Source organism: Melanostigma gelatinosum (genome assembly GCF_949748355.1).
Source record: "Melanostigma gelatinosum genome assembly, chromosome: 13".
NCBI classification, from domain to species: domain Eukaryota; kingdom Metazoa; phylum Chordata; class Actinopteri; order Perciformes; family Zoarcidae; genus Melanostigma; species Melanostigma gelatinosum.
Window position 1 is genome coordinate 17,039,950 of NC_136646.1, and position 18,975 is coordinate 17,058,924.

Genomic DNA, 18,975 nt, shown 5'->3' on the forward strand with positions numbered 1-18,975 from the left:
TTATATAAAAGCTTTCATCAGTCATTCAGGCATTGTGTAACCACTCGGCTTAATTGCGTAACCTCATCTTGTCTCTCTGAACCTTCGTGTCCATCTATTTCAAGGGGGCCCAAGCTGACAGCAAAAATGCCAAAAAGAAGAATAACAAGAAAACCAACAAAAACAAGAGCAGTGTCAGCCGAGCCAATAAGAAAAAGCCTGGGATGCCGAATGTAGCCAATGACCTGTCCCAGAAGCTCTACGCCACCATGGAGAAACATAAGGAGGTGAGAAACCCGAACAACTGAATCAATCCACTTTCATGTAACATTGCAGCACTTGATACTTTTAAGTCAAGCTGGTAGGTTCCTGGGTAGGAACCCATTGGCTTGAGAGCAGTGCAGATACCCTGAAAGAGAGACCACCTACCGTACATGGGATGGACTGAGACTTTGTCCTTTCAACTAACAAAATTGCTCCTCCTTTTCTACGACTAGGTGTTTTTTGTAATCCACCTCCATGCCGGGCCAGTCATTAACACCCTGCCACCCATTATGGACCCCGACCCCCTGTTGACCTGTGACCTGATGGATGGTCGGGATGCCTTTCTGACTTTGGCCAGGGACAAGCACTGGGAGTTCAGCTCACTGAGAAGATGCAAATGGAGCACGATGTGCATGTTGGTGGAGCTGCACAACCAAGGCCAGGACCGCTTTGTGTACACCTGCAATGAGTGCAAGCACCACGTAGAGACTCGCTGGCACTGCACCGTCTGTGAGGTAGGAATAAGGACACTACCTCTATCTTTTGAAATGTGTCTGTATTACTTCTGAATATAATGTTGATCTTAACATAACCTTAACATGGTCTTCCTTAACTTTCATCAGGACTATGACCTATGCATTAACTGCTACAACGTTAAGGGCCATGAGCACCAGATGGTTAAGTGGGGCCTTGGTCTAGACGATGACAGCAACGGTCCGGGTGGAGAGGCATCCAAGAGCCCTCAGGAGAGCCGCCGTCTCAGCATCCAGCGCTGCATTCAATCCCTGGTCCATGCCTGCCAGTGCCGCAATGCCAACTGCTCTCTTCCTTCATGCCAGAAAATGAAGAGGGTGGTTCAACACACCAAAGGCTGCAAGCGCAAGACCAATGGTGGCTGCCCTGTGTGCAAGCAACTCATTGCTTTGTGTTGTTATCACGCGAAGCACTGTCAGGAGAACAAGTGTCCTGTTCCCTTCTGCCTCAACATCAAGCACAAACTCCGTCAGCAGCAGCTGCAGCACAGGCTCCAGCAGGCTCAAATGATGCGCCGGAGGATGGCCACCATGGCTGGAAGGGGTATGCCCATGCCATCTCCACCTACCTCAGCTGGCCCCGACACCCCCAACTCTGTGCAGCAGCCTAATACACCGCAGACACCCCAGCCCATGCCCAACCAGCCCCAACAACAGCAGCCACCAAACCCTGCCAATATGGCCCAAGGCTTCCCCAACAATGGCCGCAGCAGCCAGCCCCCAACACCGGTGCCGCAGGGCAAACCAGGGCCTCAGTCATCCCCTCTTCATCAGCAACAGTCACCTCTGCCTAACATGCCCCATCAACAGCATCCTCAGCAGCATCCTCAACAACAGCAGCATCCTCAACAACAGCAGCATCCTCAACAGCAGCATCCTCAACAGCAGCAGCAGCAGCAACAGCAGCAGCAACAGCAGCAGCAGCAGCAACAACAACAGCAGCAGCAGCAACAGCCCCTGCTGGCAGCCCTTAAGGTGGCCAGACAGATCGAGATGGTCGCCAAGGCGAAACAGCAACAACAACAGCAGCAGCAACAACAACAGAATTATACCATGAATGGGATGCCCATGAACCACCCTCGAATGATCGGGCCCATGCAGGGTCAGATGCAGATGATGCAGGGGCCGCGGGGCCCCCAGGTGATGCAGGCTATGCAGCAGGGTCAATGGGGTCCAGGGATGCAGAATCCCCAGGGCCATCAGCCACAGGTTCCTCCTCAACAGGGCCCTATGGGCCCTCAGCAGGCTCAGGGAGCACCCATACCCCAGCAGAACCAGCTCATGCAGAGGCCAATGATGCCCCAGCAACAAGGTCTCCAAATGACTGGGGTCATGCCTCCACAGGGGCCCTCACAGCAAGGCATGACACCACAGCAGCAAAACATGCCACCACAGCAGCAAAACATGCCACGGGGGATTCCTGGTAACATTGCGCCGAGTGCCCTGCAGGAATTACTGCGCACTCTCAAATCTCCCAGCTCCCCACAGCAGCAACAGCAGGTCCTCAACATCCTCAAGTCCAACCCCCACCTCATGGCCGCTTTCATTAAACAGAGGACAGCCAAGTACCAGGCCACCCAGCCACAGCAACAGGCGCAGCAGCAGAGCGCACAGGCCATGCTGGGGTCTCAGGCAGGAATGCAGGCCATGGCAGCCATGGCAAACCAGGTGCAGAGGCCAGTGATGGCACCTCAGCAGCAGCAGCAGCAGCAGCAGCAGCAGCAGCAGCAGGCAGGGCCCCAGGGCATGGCAACCATGGGCCCCCAAGGCCAGATGATGAATGCTGCTCAAAACGGCAATCAGCAACTGTACCGCAGACAGCAGCTGCTCAGGATGCAGCAGATGCAGCAGCAGCAGCAACAGCAGCAACAGCAGCAGCAGCAACAGCAACAGGGAGGCATGCCTCAGAGCCACGGTCAGTTCCCCCAGCAGCAGACAGGGCCAGCGAGCTACTCCCAGCTCCGGATGCAGCAGCAAATGGCTATGCAAGGTGGTGGGGGGCCCATGGGACAGCTCCCTCCCACATCTCAAATGGGTCAACCTGGCATGGGCATGGATGGGCCCCAGAACCTTCTCCAGCAGCGCATGCTTCAGCAGCAACAGCAGCAGCAGATGTTAAAGCAGCAGATGGGCTCTCCAGCACAGGCTAACTCGATGAGTCCACAGCCTCACATGCTCCAAAGCCAAGCCCAGGGAGGAGCTCACTTACCTGGCAAGACAATGGCAAACACCCTGGGAAACCAAGTACGCTCCCCAGCCCCAGTGCAATCGCCCCGTCCGCCTTCACAGCAGCCCCCGCATTCCAGTCCCTCCCCGAGGATACAGCTCCAGCCCTCACCTCAACACGGTGCCCTCCACTCCAGCTCTCCCCACCCCAGCCTTGGAGGCCCAATGTCGGGCTCCATGGAGCAGGGACACATGGGGACACCGGAGCAGAGTGCCATGCTCCCGCAACTCAACACACCAAACAGAGGGGGGTTGAGTAATGACATGGGTATGGTGGGTGACACGACGGGAGACACGCTGGAGAAATTTGTTGAAGGATTGTAGCATTTTGGGACAGAAGAAAGGCCTTGTTCTGTTTTCAGCTGAGAATTTTTTTGTACTTGCTGGTGTAAAAAGCTAAAAGAAATACAAACAAATGAGTCATACGAGGCCTACAGACTGTGAACTTTCCTTAAACCAAGGGACTGCTTTTTCTTCCAACACAGTGAGCGTGATTTAATACTTGCTGTTAAAAAGACAACAAAACAAGAAGGCAACAAAGACACAAAGAATATATTTTTTGGTTCAGACCAGCCATGCAAGAATTTGCCCTGGTCTTGGTGTTTTCATTTGTTTTTCATTTGTTATGCTCTGGTATTGACTTTTTTTAACAAAACTTCTCAAAACAAAAAATATTTCATTTTATTATTCAATGTTTTTTTTTATTTTGTACCTTTGCAGATTAATATGGTATTTGTGTTGAGAAGACTGTAAAATTATTTTGTCTGGGAATTGTTTTTGCCAGGTTTCACCTCTTGCTCAGTTTCTCTGTTCCTGGATAATTTATTCTAATATGCCATTTTTCAAAAGGACTGCCTTTGGGAAAGCCTTAATTTCTTTCCTGTTTGCAGAGTCTATGGGAGATAAATGTATTTGTATAGATCTAGGAACTATTGCACACACCCAAACACAGAAGGCAGGTGTAAGAGAAACCTGTCTTGAAGCGTGTTAATGTTCACAGGTGCCGGAATGTTCTTTTTAGGCCTGGGCCCAGTATTTGTCTTGCTTTGTCTTTCCCTCGGTCAAATGAAATTTTCATCTAGTCCTGAACCTCTTTTGCCTGTGGTGGGAAATGAACTTGTTTGACTGCTGATTTGTGTTCAGAGAGGGTTTTGTGCATCATTTTCTCTATTGCATTAAACTTGAATTGATGAACGATTCTCTAATGTAAATCATGCAGCTAGACAGTACTGTAAATATGCAGAAAATAAGAATGAAATCACTGTACAAACTGGTTCAAATGGCTCATTTCGTACTTATATACCATATTGTTAAATAAACCTGTGTGCCACAGACTCTGCTTTTTATGTTTCTGTTTGGAAATAACTGTACTGGTAAGAATTTTAATCTAATGCAGGTTTTAATTATAAATTAATCTGCAGATTACTGTCAATTATTTGATTCAGTCAGTCATTCAGTGTATACAATACTAAAAAAAGTAAAAATCACAATTTCCTAAGAGTTCAAAGTGATGATTTTGAAGGAAATGCTCCAACTTCCACATCTGAGAAGCTGGAACCATCGAACGAACGTTTAACATTTTTTTGTTTGGCAAAGTTACTCCCAGCAATTAATCATATCAAAATACATATATAGTCCTAATGTATTGGGATATTTTCTTATTATTTGTTTATCCTAATTAACACAGTTTGACCTTGACGGGCAAATTAAGAACTGAAATGACTAACGTTATACCTCAAAAAATGGAGGGTACAAAATAAGACGATGTAAATACTTATGGTATTACTGAGTGTTTTTCCACACATCGACGAACCTAAACCGTGCACTTAAAATACTTTTATACATGAGAGAATTTACAAATCAACGGAGTCATTTCCGCCTTTCATCGGGCAGCGTAATGGACGCCCCCACTGACGGCATCACAAGGCGCACGTCACGGGTCCTAACTGTAGTGCGCTCGTCCCGGCGTGTGTTCCACGGTCAATCGAGCAGTCTCCTCTTCTCGTCCACCGTCCGTGATCATGTCCCGCTGCCTCGCGCTGGCTCGGCTCGCCTTGGGTTCCTCTCAGAGGGTCAACTCACGACTAACAGTTTGTGCACGAGGGCTGAGCAGCGGAATTACCTCGCGCTCCCTCACTGGAGGTAAGCTGTGTTTGTTAGCTTAGCCGGTTAGCTGGAAACATGTCAATGCCGCAGCTTTCAGCCCAAGCAGCTGACTCCTGGTGTCCTCAGACCTGCAGGTTGGACAGCAGAGGTGGAGCAGTCGGCCCGGGGTGTCGAGCTCCCAGCGGTCCTGCCTCGGCTTCAGCCAACAGTCTTACTACAGCACCCAGGAGGCCGAGAAAGATCCCGAGAAGGAGCCTGAGAAAGAGCCTGAAGAGGAGCCTCTGCACACCATCATCAGTGATACGGAGTCTGTTCAAGGTGCTGCAGACACACTTCTGCCTTGATGTCAGGGTGAAGCTGATCATTTGTTAGATTTATGATGATCTGAATCTTACTCTTTCCCCTGAACCCTGCAGGTAGCCTGTCCAAACATGAATTTCAGGCTGATACGAAAAAGCTTTTGGACATTGTCGCCAGGTCCTTGTACTCAGAGAAAGAGGTAAGCGTGTGTGTGTGCGCGCGCGCGTGCGTGCGAGATACATAATCTATAACTTTTCTTCTCTTCCACGTCCCACCAGGTGTTCATCAGGGAGTTGATCTCCAACGGCAGTGACGCTCTGGAAAAACTGCGCTATAAACTGATGACAGCAGGTGGAGAAACTGCTCAGATGGAGATCCACCTTCAGACCGATGGTGCCAAGGGAACCTTCACCATTCAGGTATATGCTGTGTGTGTATATGTGTGTGTGTGTATATGTATGTATGTATGTATGTATGTATGTATATATATATATATATGTGTGTGTGTGTGTGTGTGTGTGTGTGTGTGTGTGTATATATGTATGTATGTGTATATGTGTATATATATATCCAGCGTCAGAAATACACGAGGGCAAAACTGCCCCTAAGAAATATCATTTTGCCCCTGATATCACTAGGAGAGGGGCAACTTTCTAAACGAATAAAAAAATGGAGCGCTTCTTAATCAGACCTGTGGCTGCGGTCAACTCAGCAGACACTTGCATGTTAGTGCACCTCACGTTATATCCTGAAATTCACGGTAAACTCATTCAAACGGTGCAGATCGGGAGCGAGCGAAGGACTTTGAAAGTTAACGGAAAGATTAACGTGAGACAACATCCGGTTTCTTCAGAGGAACATCCGGTTTTCAGAATAAGATGCCAACAAAGTATACATATTGCATAATGGAAATTTGATTAAATTAATTATATTCACATTATTACTCACATCTTGTGAGTTAAAGGGAAAATACACCTAAATTGTTTGTTTCTAAATTGTTTGTTTCTAAATTGTTTCTAAATTGTTTTTTGTTAAAAAAATCGAAGAAAACACTTTGAATCTGTCGACTACTGCCTAATAGTCTTATTATTGCCATTTGATGACAATTTCTCATACACTGTAAGCCTAAATAAGTATATTTATAATTTTGAACAAAGGTTAAATGTTATTTCACAAGTTTCAAAAAGTGCCCCCAATTTTTTGAAAATTTACATTCATTTAATATATTACGCAGCATAACAATGCTGAAAGAAAGAGAAAAACAAATGACAACTTAAAATAAGAATGCTCCTCTTATTTTAATGAATGTTATTCTCTACAAAATGTTGTGTATTTATTACAATTAGATGCAAAATAGAACGGTAGAAGTATGGAGCTAACAGCAGTAATCATCATTTTACTATTGCTTCTGTGTCAACCAACTACTACTATTCTAAAGAAGAAGAATGGAGCTCACAAATATGTCCAGGCCGTCACCAGTCTGGCAGAAATTGGGATACAAGATTGTAGAATAAAATAATCACAATGTGTTATATCGCGCCCTTTCACGCTCATTCAACTATAAGCGGTCAATGCAAAGCACCCCATGAATGTTAAAGCATAGAATGAAGCTGCTGATTATTGGTTCTTTATGTCGAATCACAAACAAAGGAAGAAAATGAGTTTGACTGACAAAGAACAGAGTAATATGTCACATAAAGGTCATAGTGTGGTACATCTTAAAACAAAAACTCAGAGTACATGCACTCCTCCAGCGGCGCCCCTCTCTTGACTTCACTGACTTAAAGTTATGGTAGTTCGTCCTCAGTGTGCTGATCTGTCAGTTAATGAAGGATTCTGATAAAAAGGGCTTCTGGTGAACTCTAGCTCCTCATGTGATGTTGAGTTAGACGCCACCTGGTGGATGAATATTGTAGAACACGCTGTGGTGACTTCAATGAGTGACGAGTCTCTGTCCTCCTAACAGGACACAGGAATGGGGATGAACCAGGAGGAGCTGGTAGCCAACCTGGGGACCATCGCGCGCTCCGGATCCAAGGTGATCTTCTTTCAAAGACCCGTGTGTTTATACATCTATGAATGTCGCACTTGACTTGTATCTATAATGTATCCTCCTCCATTCTGTTCCTCTCTTCGTCACACCGCAGGCCTTTTTGGACGCCCTGCAGAACCAGGCGGAGGCCAGCAGCACCATCATCGGTCAGTTCGGGGTGGGGTTCTACTCTGCCTTCATGGTGGCCGACCGCGTTGAAGTCTACTCTCGGTCCGCCGAGCCTGACGCACCGGGATACAAGTGGTCCTCGGACGGGTGAGAAGGAGGGAGGGATGATCGACGTTTCAGAACAAAGAGTTCTGCGTAGTGACTACAACCAAGTGTGATAATCACACATTCTTCTGTCTCGGTCAGCTCTGGGGTTTTTGAGATCGCCGAAGCCAGCGGCGTCCAACGGGGAACAAAGATCGTGCTGCACTTCAAAGACGACTGCAAGGAGTTTTCCTCTGAGGACAGAGTGAAAGGTATGACTGCCGGAGCCATAAAACGCGTTAGTGTCGCATCACTCCCATGTGCTCACGAGCTGTGTCTCTTTCAGAGGTCGTAACGAAGTACAGCAACTTCGTCGGCTTCCCCATCTTCCTGAACGGACGGAGGCTCAACACTCTGCAGGTGAGCCTCTCTAATAGAGACAATACTGACTCGCCGTTCTGCACACATTGGCACCATTTTAAGTGCAATATTTTCTACCAGTGTGTCTGTTGTAATTGATGATACTTCACTTTCGCTGACATGTTAATATTGTGCCTCTATTGTGCATCACTGTTACAACACATGCTTTGACATTCATGTCCGTGGGATCTTTTCTTTCTAAATGAATTTCTGTGTGGCCTCTTGTCTCCCATCAGGCCTTGTGGATGATGGAGCCGAAGGAGATTAGCGACTGGCAGCACGAGGAGTTCTACCGCTACGTGGCTCAGGCCTACGACAAGCCTCGCTACACGCTGCACTACCGCGCCGACGCCCCGCTCAACATCCGCAGCATCTTCTACGTCCCGGACTCGGTGAGTTTATTGTGACGAGCAAAACTCTCACCAGCCTCTTTCCATACTCGACCTGTGTTAAAGATCATGTTGCGTGTCTTTCTCCCCTAACAGAACATGTTTTCCTGTGGTAGTGAGTACCTACGTTTACTAAGAATAACTTATTTTGTCAACAGAAGCCGAGCATGTTTGACGTGAGCAGGGAGATGGGCTCCAGCGTGGCTCTGTTCAGCAGGAAGATCCTGATCCAGACCAAAGCCACGGACATCTTGCCCAAGTGGCTTCGCTTCCTCCGAGGTCTGGACCCCCGCCCTAAGAAGCTCCACGAGTGATTTTCACGTTTCAGTGCTGAGCTAAACATTGTGTGTGTGTGTGTAGGTGTGGTGGACAGTGAGGACATCCCGTTGAATCTGAGCAGAGAGCTGCTGCAGGAGAGCGCCCTCATCAGGTACAACACACTTCTGTCTTCACCCTGTTTTCTTACGCTTTTACATAACATCTACATTTTCAGGAATATTTAATTGTGAATTCAAAATGCATTTCTCAGTTATTTTAACGGCCATTTTTACTTCCCTGTGGCTTCAGGAAGCTCCGTGACGTTTTGCAGCAGAGGGTGATCCGCTTCCTGCTGGACCAGAGCAAGAAGGAGCCGGAGAAGTACAACAAGTTCTTCGAGGACTACGGCCTCTTCATGAGGGAGGGCATCGTCACCACGCAGGAACAAGACGTCAAGGTGACTTGGAGAATGCAAACGGCTGATTACAGATGTGATTGTGGTGTCTTGACTGTGGACCCTCCTTCCTGTCTCTGTGCAGGAGGACATTGCTAAGCTGTTGAGGTTTGAGTCTTCAGCCCTGCCGGCGGGTCAGCACACCAATCTGATGGAGTACTCCTCCCGCATGAAGGCGGGCACGCGCAACATCTACTACCTGTGCGCGCCCAACCGCCATCTTGCACAGCACTCTCCCTACTATGAGGCCATGAAACAGAAAGACATGGAGGTAGTGATCAAAACTTCGATACGATAAGGAATCCATAGGCACTTTCGATATGAGAAAGAAGTCCAGAAAACATATGTTTTATCACGTCTCTCGTGTCCGTCCAGGTGCTGTTCTGCTACGAGCAGTTCGACGAGCTCACCCTGCTCCACCTCCGCGATTTTGACCAGAAGAAGGTGATCTCGGTGGAGACGGACATCGTGGTGGATCACTACAAAGAGGAGAAGTTTGAAGACAGCAAGCCCGGTGAGCTCCGCTCTCACACCTCCAGTGTAGCACGACACCCGTCACCGTCACGGCTGTAGCCTTGACTCCGGTGTATCGCCTTGTCTCTCCCGCAGCCTCCGAGCGTCTGACGCAGGAGCAAGCCGACGACCTGCTGTCCTGGATGAAGAACGCTTTGGGCCCCCGAGTCACCAACATCAAGGTAAAGATAAGACTAATGCTGAGTCACCAACGTAAAGATAAGACGAATGCTGAGTCACCAACATAAAGGTAAAGATAAGACTAATGCTGAGTCACCAACATCAAGGTAAAGATAAGACTAATGCTGAGTCACCAACATCAAGGTAAAGATAAGACTAATGCTGAGTCACCAACATCAAGGTAAAGATAAGACTAATGCTGAGTCACCAACATAAAGGTAAAGATAAGACTAATGCTGAGTCACCAACATCAAGGTAAAGATAAGACTAATGCTGAGTCACCAACATAAAGATAAGACTAATGCTGAGTCACCAACATAAAGGTAAAGATAAGACTAATGCTGAGTCACCAACGTAAAGATAAGACGAATGCTGAGTCACCAACATCAAGGTAAAGATAAGACTAATGCTGAGTCACCAACATCAAGGTAAAGATAAGACTAATGCTGAGTCACCAACATAAAGGTAAAGATAAGACTAATGCTGAGTCACCAACATAAAGATAAGACTAATGCTGAGTCACCAACATAAAGATAAGACTAATGCTGAGTCACCAACGTAAAGATAAGACGAATGCTGAGTCACCAACATAAAGATAAGACGAATGCTGAGTCACCAACATAAAGATAAGACTCATGCTGAGTCACCAACATAAAGATAAGACTAATGCTGAGTCACCAACATAAAGATAAGACTAATGCCGAGTCACCAACATAAAGATAAGACTAATGCTGAGTCACCAACATAAAGGTAAAGATAAGACTAATGCTGAGTCACCAACATAAAGGTAAAGATAAGACTAATGCTGAGTCACCAACATAAAGATAAGACTAATGCTGAGTCACTAACATAAAGGTAAGACTAATGCTGAGTCACTAACATAAAGATAAGACTAATGCTGAGTCACCAACATAAAGGTAAAGATAAGACTAATGCTGAGTCACCAACATCAACGTAAAGATAAGACTAATGCTGAGTCACCAACATAAAGATAAGACTAATGCTGAGTCACTAACATAAAGGTAAGACTAATGCCGAGTCACCAACATAAAGATAAGACTAATGCCGAGTCACCAACATAAAGATAAGACTAATGCTGAGTCACCAACATAAAGATAAGACTAATGCTGAGTCACCAACATAAAGATAAGACGAATGCTGAGTCACCAACATAAAGATAAGACTAATGCCGAGTCACTAACATAAAGGTAAAGATAAGACTAATGCCGAGTCACTAACATAAAGGTAAAGATAAGACGAATGCTGAGTCACCAACATAAAGATAAGACTAATGCTGAGTCACTAACATAAAGGTAAAGATAAGACTAATGCCGAGTCACCAACATAAAGATAAGACTAATGCCGAGTCACCAACATAAAGATAAGACTAATGCTGAGTCACCAACATAAAGATAAGACGAATGCTGAATCACCAACATAAAGATAAGACTCATGCTGAGTCACCAACATAAAGGTAAAGATAAGACTAATGCTGAGTCACCAACATAAAGATAAGACTAATGCTGAGTCACTAACATAAAGGTAAGACTAATGCCGAGTCACCAACATAAAGATAAGACTAATGCCGAGTCACCAACATAAAGATAAGACTAATGCCGAGTCACCAACATAAAGATAAGACTAATGCTGAGTCACCAACATAAAGATAAGACTAATGCTGAGTCACCAACATAAAGATAAGACTAATGCTGAGTCACCAACATAAAGATAAGACTAATGCCGAGTCACCAACATAAAGGTAAAGATAAGACTAATGCCGAGTTAAAGCCTTAAATTGTCTCAGTTGTGAATTCAAACTAGTTTTTTTCGTGTCACATTTCTTGAGGTTAGCTTCATTTACAACTGAAAAATGCATCACTTTGCACAATACTAGGGGTGTAACGGTTCACAAAACTCACGGTTCGGTACGTTTCGGTACAGTAGAAAACTATAAATGCCAGAGAAATGTAAAATATATTTATTCATTACAACTAACATCATGAAGTTATTCTTTGACTTTGAACAATGATGGAACTATACCTGAGTGACTCATCTTCTGGGGTGTCTTCTTAGCAACACATAAGCATAAAAAACAAAAACTGCTCCTTAATGTTCTGTAGTATTGTTACTTACATCTTGCAAAAGAGATTTTTAATCTCAATGGGACGACCTGGTTAAATAAAGGTTTTTATTCAAACGTATTCGGTTCGTCATGCGTACCGAACACGCGTATTGTTACACCCCTACATAATATATATATTTTTTAACCTCATCCGCCCTGTAGCTGACTCCTCGGCTAGACACCCACCCAGCTATGATCACAGTGCTGGAAATGGGAGCTGCGCGACACTTCCTCCGCACCCAGCAGCTGGCTCGCACCCCCGAGGAGAGAGCTCAGATACTGCAGCCCACACTGGAGATCAATGCAGGGTGAGAAAGAGTGTGTGGTGGATTTTACTAAATGAAATAAAAACCAGTTGCCATTACTGTGTCCAGCTCTCACTTTCTTGTACTTCTTTTTCGAACAGACATGATCTGATCAAGAAGTTGCAGGCACTGAAGGACACTAACTCTGAACTGGCCGGTCTGTTACTGGAACAGGTACTGTGGGTGGAAAACATGTTCATCTTTGTTTTCTGATCTGCCTGATGTCTTTAAGTTCAGGATAATGTACAACACATACCATTTCTCCTCTGACACTTAGTGGTAATGACTTCCTGCACAGACGTTTCACGCTTTAAAGCTGCTCCCGGGAGGCTTCAGTTATTGACAACAGCTTCACAGCACTCAAGGAGTAGAAGTGAATGTTCACTTTCAGGAGAAAAACACAAGACTCGTAATCAACTTTTTGTCTGTATTTTGCAGATCTATGATAACTCCATGATCACAGCAGGCCTGAACGATGACCCCCGGCCGATGATTTCCCGCCTTAATGACCTGCTGACTAAAGCTCTGGAGAAGCACTGAGAGCTGCTTACAGACGGACTCTGTTTTCATGACTGTGGCTTGTGAAGCATTTACAGGCGGACAGCAGGCCTTGTTCATCTGGAGCCATAAAATACCGTATTTTTACACTTGAACAATAATCAAATGCAGAGACAGTTATTTACCAATATGTTAGTAGTTACAAGCGGCCCTTTGAGGGTGACCGTGATGCGGCCCAGAGTGAAAATGAGTTTGAGACCCCTGACGTAAAGGCTTCAAAAGCACAGCTGGCGTGAGGATGAACTGCTGGAAGCGTCTCCGTAAACACTTGCATGTGTTTAGCACTAGTTCATCAATCCATGTCGTCCACATGGATGAATGCCAGCCACAAACAATGAGGGAAAGCAGGCATTAAAAAACAGGCCAAGAGTGTGGAAGGAAGTCAGATTTCTGGAGACAGATTTCAGAATTCTCTTGATATGTAATGTGACAGCTTTATAGTAAAGTGTGGATTAGAGCTTTGAAATTATAAGATTTCGTCGCTGCTAATTAGAGCCGTTAAACTGTTATAAACCCTCCAATATCCAGTTTCACGTTATTTAATGTTTTGTTGACTTGCATTTCCAGAAGCTGAAGACCTGAAGGTATATTTCATGTAATTGTTTTTGATCTATGTTTAATGTAAATCAGTGTGAGCTGCAAACGTGACTCAGTGGTGATTCTCATCAGGTGTCATTGAATCTAATAAAATGCTTTTTATTTTATGTAGCTGTTGACATCCTGTGTACATTACCAATAAGATGAGTAAACATACCAAGACAGAGCTTCTTGAAAATACAATTTTACTGCATTTCAAAAGGAACATGACGTCTCTCTTGTGAGGGCGGAACGATGAACCCCACGTCGTCCAGTCTGACGCAGAATATTTTTCGGGAGGGATTGGCAGTTCAAAGGCGAGAGTTCAAGTGAGGCGATTCTGTGGTTTCTATGAGAGCGTCCCAGCGCTGTCCGTCCATTTAAACCACATCGGGGCCTCTTTTAACCCGTCGCCCAGGCCTCCACTCCCGACCGTCTGTCAAGATTCACAAACTCCAGCCGAATGTCAGGACAGCTTGTCGATGTTGGCGAGGAAACGTTTTGCCCACCATTCATCCAGATCTATGGGAACAAACTCTGGAAAAGAGAATAAAAAAGATTAAAAGTCTGTCTGGCATTTTAGGGTCATTACAGCCTAAACCAGTTGAAATACGCAGAGAAAATTTCGCAACCATTTCTTTTTTTGTGTGTCCTAAAGTAATGACAAACATTGAATAGCAGATACATTTATAATATGTACAAATATATAAATATAAAAATAGAGAACGAGACATGCCTTGATATTTTAGTGTTGACGCTGATAGGAGCTGACCACCGCCAGTTTGTCGCCCTCCGGTGGTCACGGTAATAAAGTTAAATTCGTAGCTAACAAACTGGTTTATAATGTCTCGTTTGTTATTTCAAAAGGTGAAATCATCAGTATGTCTACAGAGAAACTTATATAAATCAAAATCCATTGTGTTCTCATGCAGTCAGTTACAGATTAAAACGACGTAATACGGTATTTATATTTAGAACGGCCGTTTGAATCATTTGAGGTAATAACGGAATCCCAAGTCACACGCTGCCCTCTGGTGGTTACAATGAGGAACTGCAACATGTATATCAATGAAGCTAACGCCAATACAGCAGTTGTAGCATACTTCCGGTAAGTACTTTCAAAATAAGGTGAAGAACATGAAAACAAATCACAAAACGGAAGTAATCACGCTTTCTAAATCTGCCTTTTTATACGACGTTTGACCTATGAGCTTTTCTAAATTTGATATGACATCCTATATTAACACCTTATTTAATGATACGTTATGATTTCTACTTTGACTTTATATACTATTACTTTTTACAACAGCCTATACTATGAATTTTTTTAAACTTCTTTTCACATACTATACTATGGCTTTTTTCAACACTATAGCTACGGTCATTAATGTGCAATATCAATGAAACTATTCAATATGAATATTTCCTTTGTGCAACAATGTAGATTCAATCTACCGTAGAACTCTTTTTAGGAAATGGATTTTGATGTTCGTGTCTTTAGGGGACTTCTTGTTTTTAATAAAAGATTGCAGGTCTAGAGACCCAACTCGAAACATCTTCACAGCCAGTGCCTCAGCCTCAGAGCAAAAAGAACATTTCATGCGGTCCTCCTCCCCGTCGCTCATACCGCATACCGTTATATTTTGCTGTTTAACAGTTAAATAACGTCAAACAAAACGGTTATCACGGTCTATTCATCAACACAAATCTATACTATGATCTTTTTGTCCAAAAAAAAAAAAAGTCAGTGCTATACTATGACTATTTTCGACATGCTATACTATGAATTTTTTATAACTTCTTTTGATATACTATTTTTTTTTACTTACACTGACTTTTATATGGCATACTATGCTATGACATGTATTGGGACTTTCTTATGGCTTAATATACTATCACTTTCTTTTATTACGTACTACACTATGAATATTTTATGACATTTTAGTGACTTTTATGACATACTGTCCTATTAGTTTTCATGGCATATTGTAATAGGACCTCCTTTATGACATGCTATAATATGACTTTCTTTAAGCAAACTATAGTAAGACAAAGTTTAGCCAAAATAAAATGTTGGTTTACTTTTAAATGTGGACACAGTTGTGATGGACCTCAAGTCATCGTGCAGCTTGTTCCAGAGAGGACCAGAGTAACGGAAGGCACCCTCACCAGACCTGGATGTAATTCTGGACACAGCTAGACCGCGTCTGCCTGATGACAGTCTGTGAGCAAGTCAGAAATGCAGCGGGAAGCTAAACCATTCGGCGCTTTATTGACAATCAGGATTTTGAAGAGAAGTCTGTTTTGTACTGGGAGCCAATGAAGTTATTTCAGGACCAAAATAACATGTTCAAATTTCTGAGAGTCAGTTGGAGATGTGAATGCTCGATGACATTAGTAATAAAAAATGTTATCGTTTATCGTGCAAGGGAAAAATTGATTTCCTCGAAAGACTGGTTGTGTAAGATTGTAATGTTGGCTTCACATTTGAGTTCAGTGCTGGCTGTAGCAGGATTTTCATTATTATCTGCATATCTTGCAACACCAATAATCCAAAACTGAACCGTACAGACCACACGCATGCGTCAAAACATAGTTGGCACAACTCATTTAGACCACGAGGAGAGACGGGCTTCCCTCCAGCTGGACGGATCAGAAGCAGGTCCACTAATCCTTGGTTGGCATAAACCAATACAACCTATTAACAGTCGGCCTTTGGGCTGTTGTCAGAGAAATAACTAAAACCTGGTTTAGTTACACCGTAACCGTTAAAATGCACATGAATGCGGGGAGAGCAGAGGAGGACTGTGGGGAGGAAGGAGAAGCTGTACTCACTGTCCATGTGCGGGCTTGGAGTGGTTTCTTTGTACTGGACTGCTCCCTGGACCTCCTCTGGCCACTGCTGCACCACCTCCTGCCAGGCTAAGAACACAACGACTCGGTCAGTACATCTACTACTAACACTTATAAGCTAATATTCAGTGTGTTGAAAACTTGAAGACATTCCTTTGGGCTCTCGGAAAATTTTGGGGCATTTTTTTTCCAGCTAATCAATGAATCAAAAATAATCTCAAGAAGCAGATTAATCCATTCTGCAATTATTATTACTGCAGCTAAAATAAGCATTAGCTGCAGCTTTAACTAAGTCTATAATTAGCTTTAATACACCTCTGATAAACAACAGAGCCTGTGCAGGAGCCAGGATTCAACATCGTTGATTTATAGTTGTAATAAATGATGATAATCTGAACCCAAGAATATAGTATTACAAACGTAATTTGTGGTTAATGGCAAATTGTATCTACCAAGTTAAAATCTTCTGCAACCCAGTGTCACAACCACAAATAGTCCACAAGGCCAACTGCTTCAAAGGGCCTGCTTGCTACTCCTGCCATATTCGTATTTCAAAGAATGCACCATGTGGACTGATCCCATGTAGTGTGTGTGTGTGTGTGTGTGTGTGTGTGTGTGTGTGTGTGTGTGTAAAAGAGAACGAATCAACCCTGAACAGCTCTCTTTCTCAACAGGGGGGGGGGGGGGGGCGGGCCTTTGTGTCCTTGTCCACTAACCACCAAGGTGACTGGAGTTGTTTATGAGTTGCTGTGGCTGAGCTTCAACACCAGTGAGTAAGTGCAGCCGAGCTAAACGAAGTCTCTGAATGAGCATGTGCATGTTGAAGAGAAGTGCTCACTCTGAAACTGGGTCACTGTGTGGAGATTCATCCAGACCCAATAACCAATAAAACACTCCCGCAGTCTTTGTTTACCTTAAAGGGGGGACAACACGACTCTTTTCCCTGCGTGGCTGCCAGTTTAAGGCAGAAATGCAATTTCCTTCAGCACATGTGCCGGCGTGGGTCATGAGAAGTGTGATATGTGGGTGTAAAAGCATTTTTCTGCTAGGTGCCTATCATGGCTATCAGTGTCAGAGCAGCTGTGTGTGGGTGAGGCCTCAGGGGGGGGGTTAGCATTTCATTTAAACACTTGACACTTGATGGTGAAACAATGGCATTCATAAAACAGTCGACGAGGGACAAGTTCCTGGTGACAGTGAGACAATAAAAAGTGTTGTCTCGTCTTTCCCGTTCATTTATTCCCTTACCGTCAAAGACGAATTTGACGTTTTCCTCATGCACAGGTGTGAAGCGCTCGTCCTGCTGGTGGTCTGCAGCGAGAGCCGGAGCAGGGTGATGGTACTTCTTACCATTCGGGCGGCTGAAAACTATCTTGGGTGCAGGAAGGCTGAAAAAAAACACAACATGTCACAAATTAATCTGATGTTTTCTGCAAATTCTGCACATTTGACAACTCATGTCTCAAAAGTATCAGCCTTTGGGCCTGAAAAGCAGGGTTGGTTGTGTGGGAGTCAGAGGTTGAACAGCTGAATGAAGAACCATGTGCCTCCTTGACTTCCTACAAGGACGGACACACGGGGACACACACACACACACACACACACACACACACACACACACACACACACACACACACACACACACACACACACACACACACACACACACACAGTGAAGCTATTGTGTGAAGATGTTATGAATCATTCAGGATGATGAACAAACGCTGTCCGTCTCAAGCTGCTGACATCCACTCCTGCTAGGACACCAACACACGCTTTAACCAACGCAACTGAATCTGGACACACATGAAAAAGCATCACAGACTCAGTGCTGGGGGCAGTAGGGTGGGTTTTCATTACCAGCAGGAGATGTCACTCCAACAGTTGCACACTTACTCAGGGATACTCCAGGACGTTTGTTTGTGCTTGAAGTCGTTTATTTGGTTGTCAAGTTGCTGAGTCTGCCCTACAAATTAAGGAAAATTCATATTTTACTTTAAAACAAAACAAAAAGACAAAACAATTGGTACCAAGTGAATGTCTGCTGGAGCGGTGTGTCCAGTGTCTCACCTGTCCGTCGCTGGGTGACCAGTTTGCTGGGACCTCTTGTAATCGTGTACATCATGCGCAGGAAGAGTCACCTGTGGAATTAGAATTTTGACACTTTGAAGTAACAAGTCCAGACGGGTGCAGGTACAAGGTGGCGCACGCCGACTTTAATCAAGGGCACTGTGAGTCGAAGACGTTGCTCCAGGATCTGTCGATGAATAAAAGACTCCCTTGATGTGAGAAGTGTCAGTCCTCCTCCTCAGCTGATCCGGCTGAATCGCACTCACAGGGCGAAAGTTTGAAGCCAACGCAAATGTACAGAGCTGACATGAGAGGACACAAGGTGTTCGGCAACCGCGTGGAGAACAGAACCGTGCGCTGCTTTCTTCTCCGCGTAAAACCAGCAGTCGGGACGCATCTCATCCAGCGAGCCTCCCCCTTTCACCTGCCGTCCCCCAGTCCAGACCTTTATTTACGCAACTCACTTTGGTGCTGAAGTGTCCTGCACTTCCACAATGTCACACAACCTGAAACACCGTCTGCTATTCATGAGCGGCCGCGCGCCGTCGAAGCGCACCCCTTCTTGACGTTCACACGCGCCTCCCTCTGCGTCTTAAAGAGACAGTGTCCCCCGACGTTTGTAAC

The 18,975-nt window shown here is 44.9% G+C and overlaps 3 protein-coding genes across 3 annotated transcripts in view; 2 read left to right on the top strand and 1 right to left on the bottom strand.

The window, feature by feature from the left end:
- crebbpb (CREB binding lysine acetyltransferase b) overlaps positions 1-4,325 on the top strand; it is a 32,407-nt gene extending 28,082 nt beyond the window's left edge. The window contains exons 29-31 of the mRNA XM_079281663.1: positions 105-266; positions 477-758; positions 867-4,325. Of these exons, the coding sequence (XP_079137789.1) occupies positions 105-266; positions 477-758; positions 867-3,326 (2,904 nt within the window). The 3' untranslated portion in view covers positions 3,327-4,325. The remainder of the gene's footprint in view (positions 1-104; positions 267-476; positions 759-866) is intronic.
- Positions 4,326-4,966: 641 nt separating this feature from the next.
- Positions 4,967-13,556, top strand: trap1 (TNF receptor-associated protein 1). Its single transcript, XM_079282656.1, has 18 exons — positions 4,967-5,144; positions 5,235-5,426; positions 5,525-5,607; positions 5,687-5,827; positions 7,375-7,446; positions 7,556-7,716; positions 7,816-7,925; positions 8,000-8,073; positions 8,310-8,465; positions 8,621-8,741; positions 8,823-8,892; positions 9,030-9,177; positions 9,260-9,445; positions 9,550-9,688; positions 9,784-9,869; positions 12,152-12,297; positions 12,396-12,468; positions 12,733-13,556. The coding sequence occupies exons 1-18, from the start codon at positions 5,024-5,026 to the stop codon at positions 12,832-12,834; spliced, it is 2,181 nt and encodes a 726-aa protein (XP_079138782.1). The 5' UTR covers positions 4,967-5,023; the 3' UTR covers positions 12,835-13,556.
- A 148-nt stretch (positions 13,557-13,704) lies between these two features.
- LOC306787506 (MAPK regulated corepressor interacting protein 2-like) lies at positions 13,705-18,897 on the bottom strand. The gene is made up of 5 exons (XM_079282657.1): positions 18,352-18,897; positions 18,178-18,247; positions 17,530-17,669; positions 16,264-16,350; positions 13,705-13,965 (listed from the first exon to the last, which is right to left on the bottom strand). The coding sequence occupies exons 1-5, from the start codon at positions 18,404-18,406 to the stop codon at positions 13,895-13,897; spliced, it is 423 nt and encodes a 140-aa protein (XP_079138783.1). The 5' UTR covers positions 18,407-18,897; the 3' UTR covers positions 13,705-13,894.
- Positions 18,898-18,975: the final 78 nt, after the last annotated feature.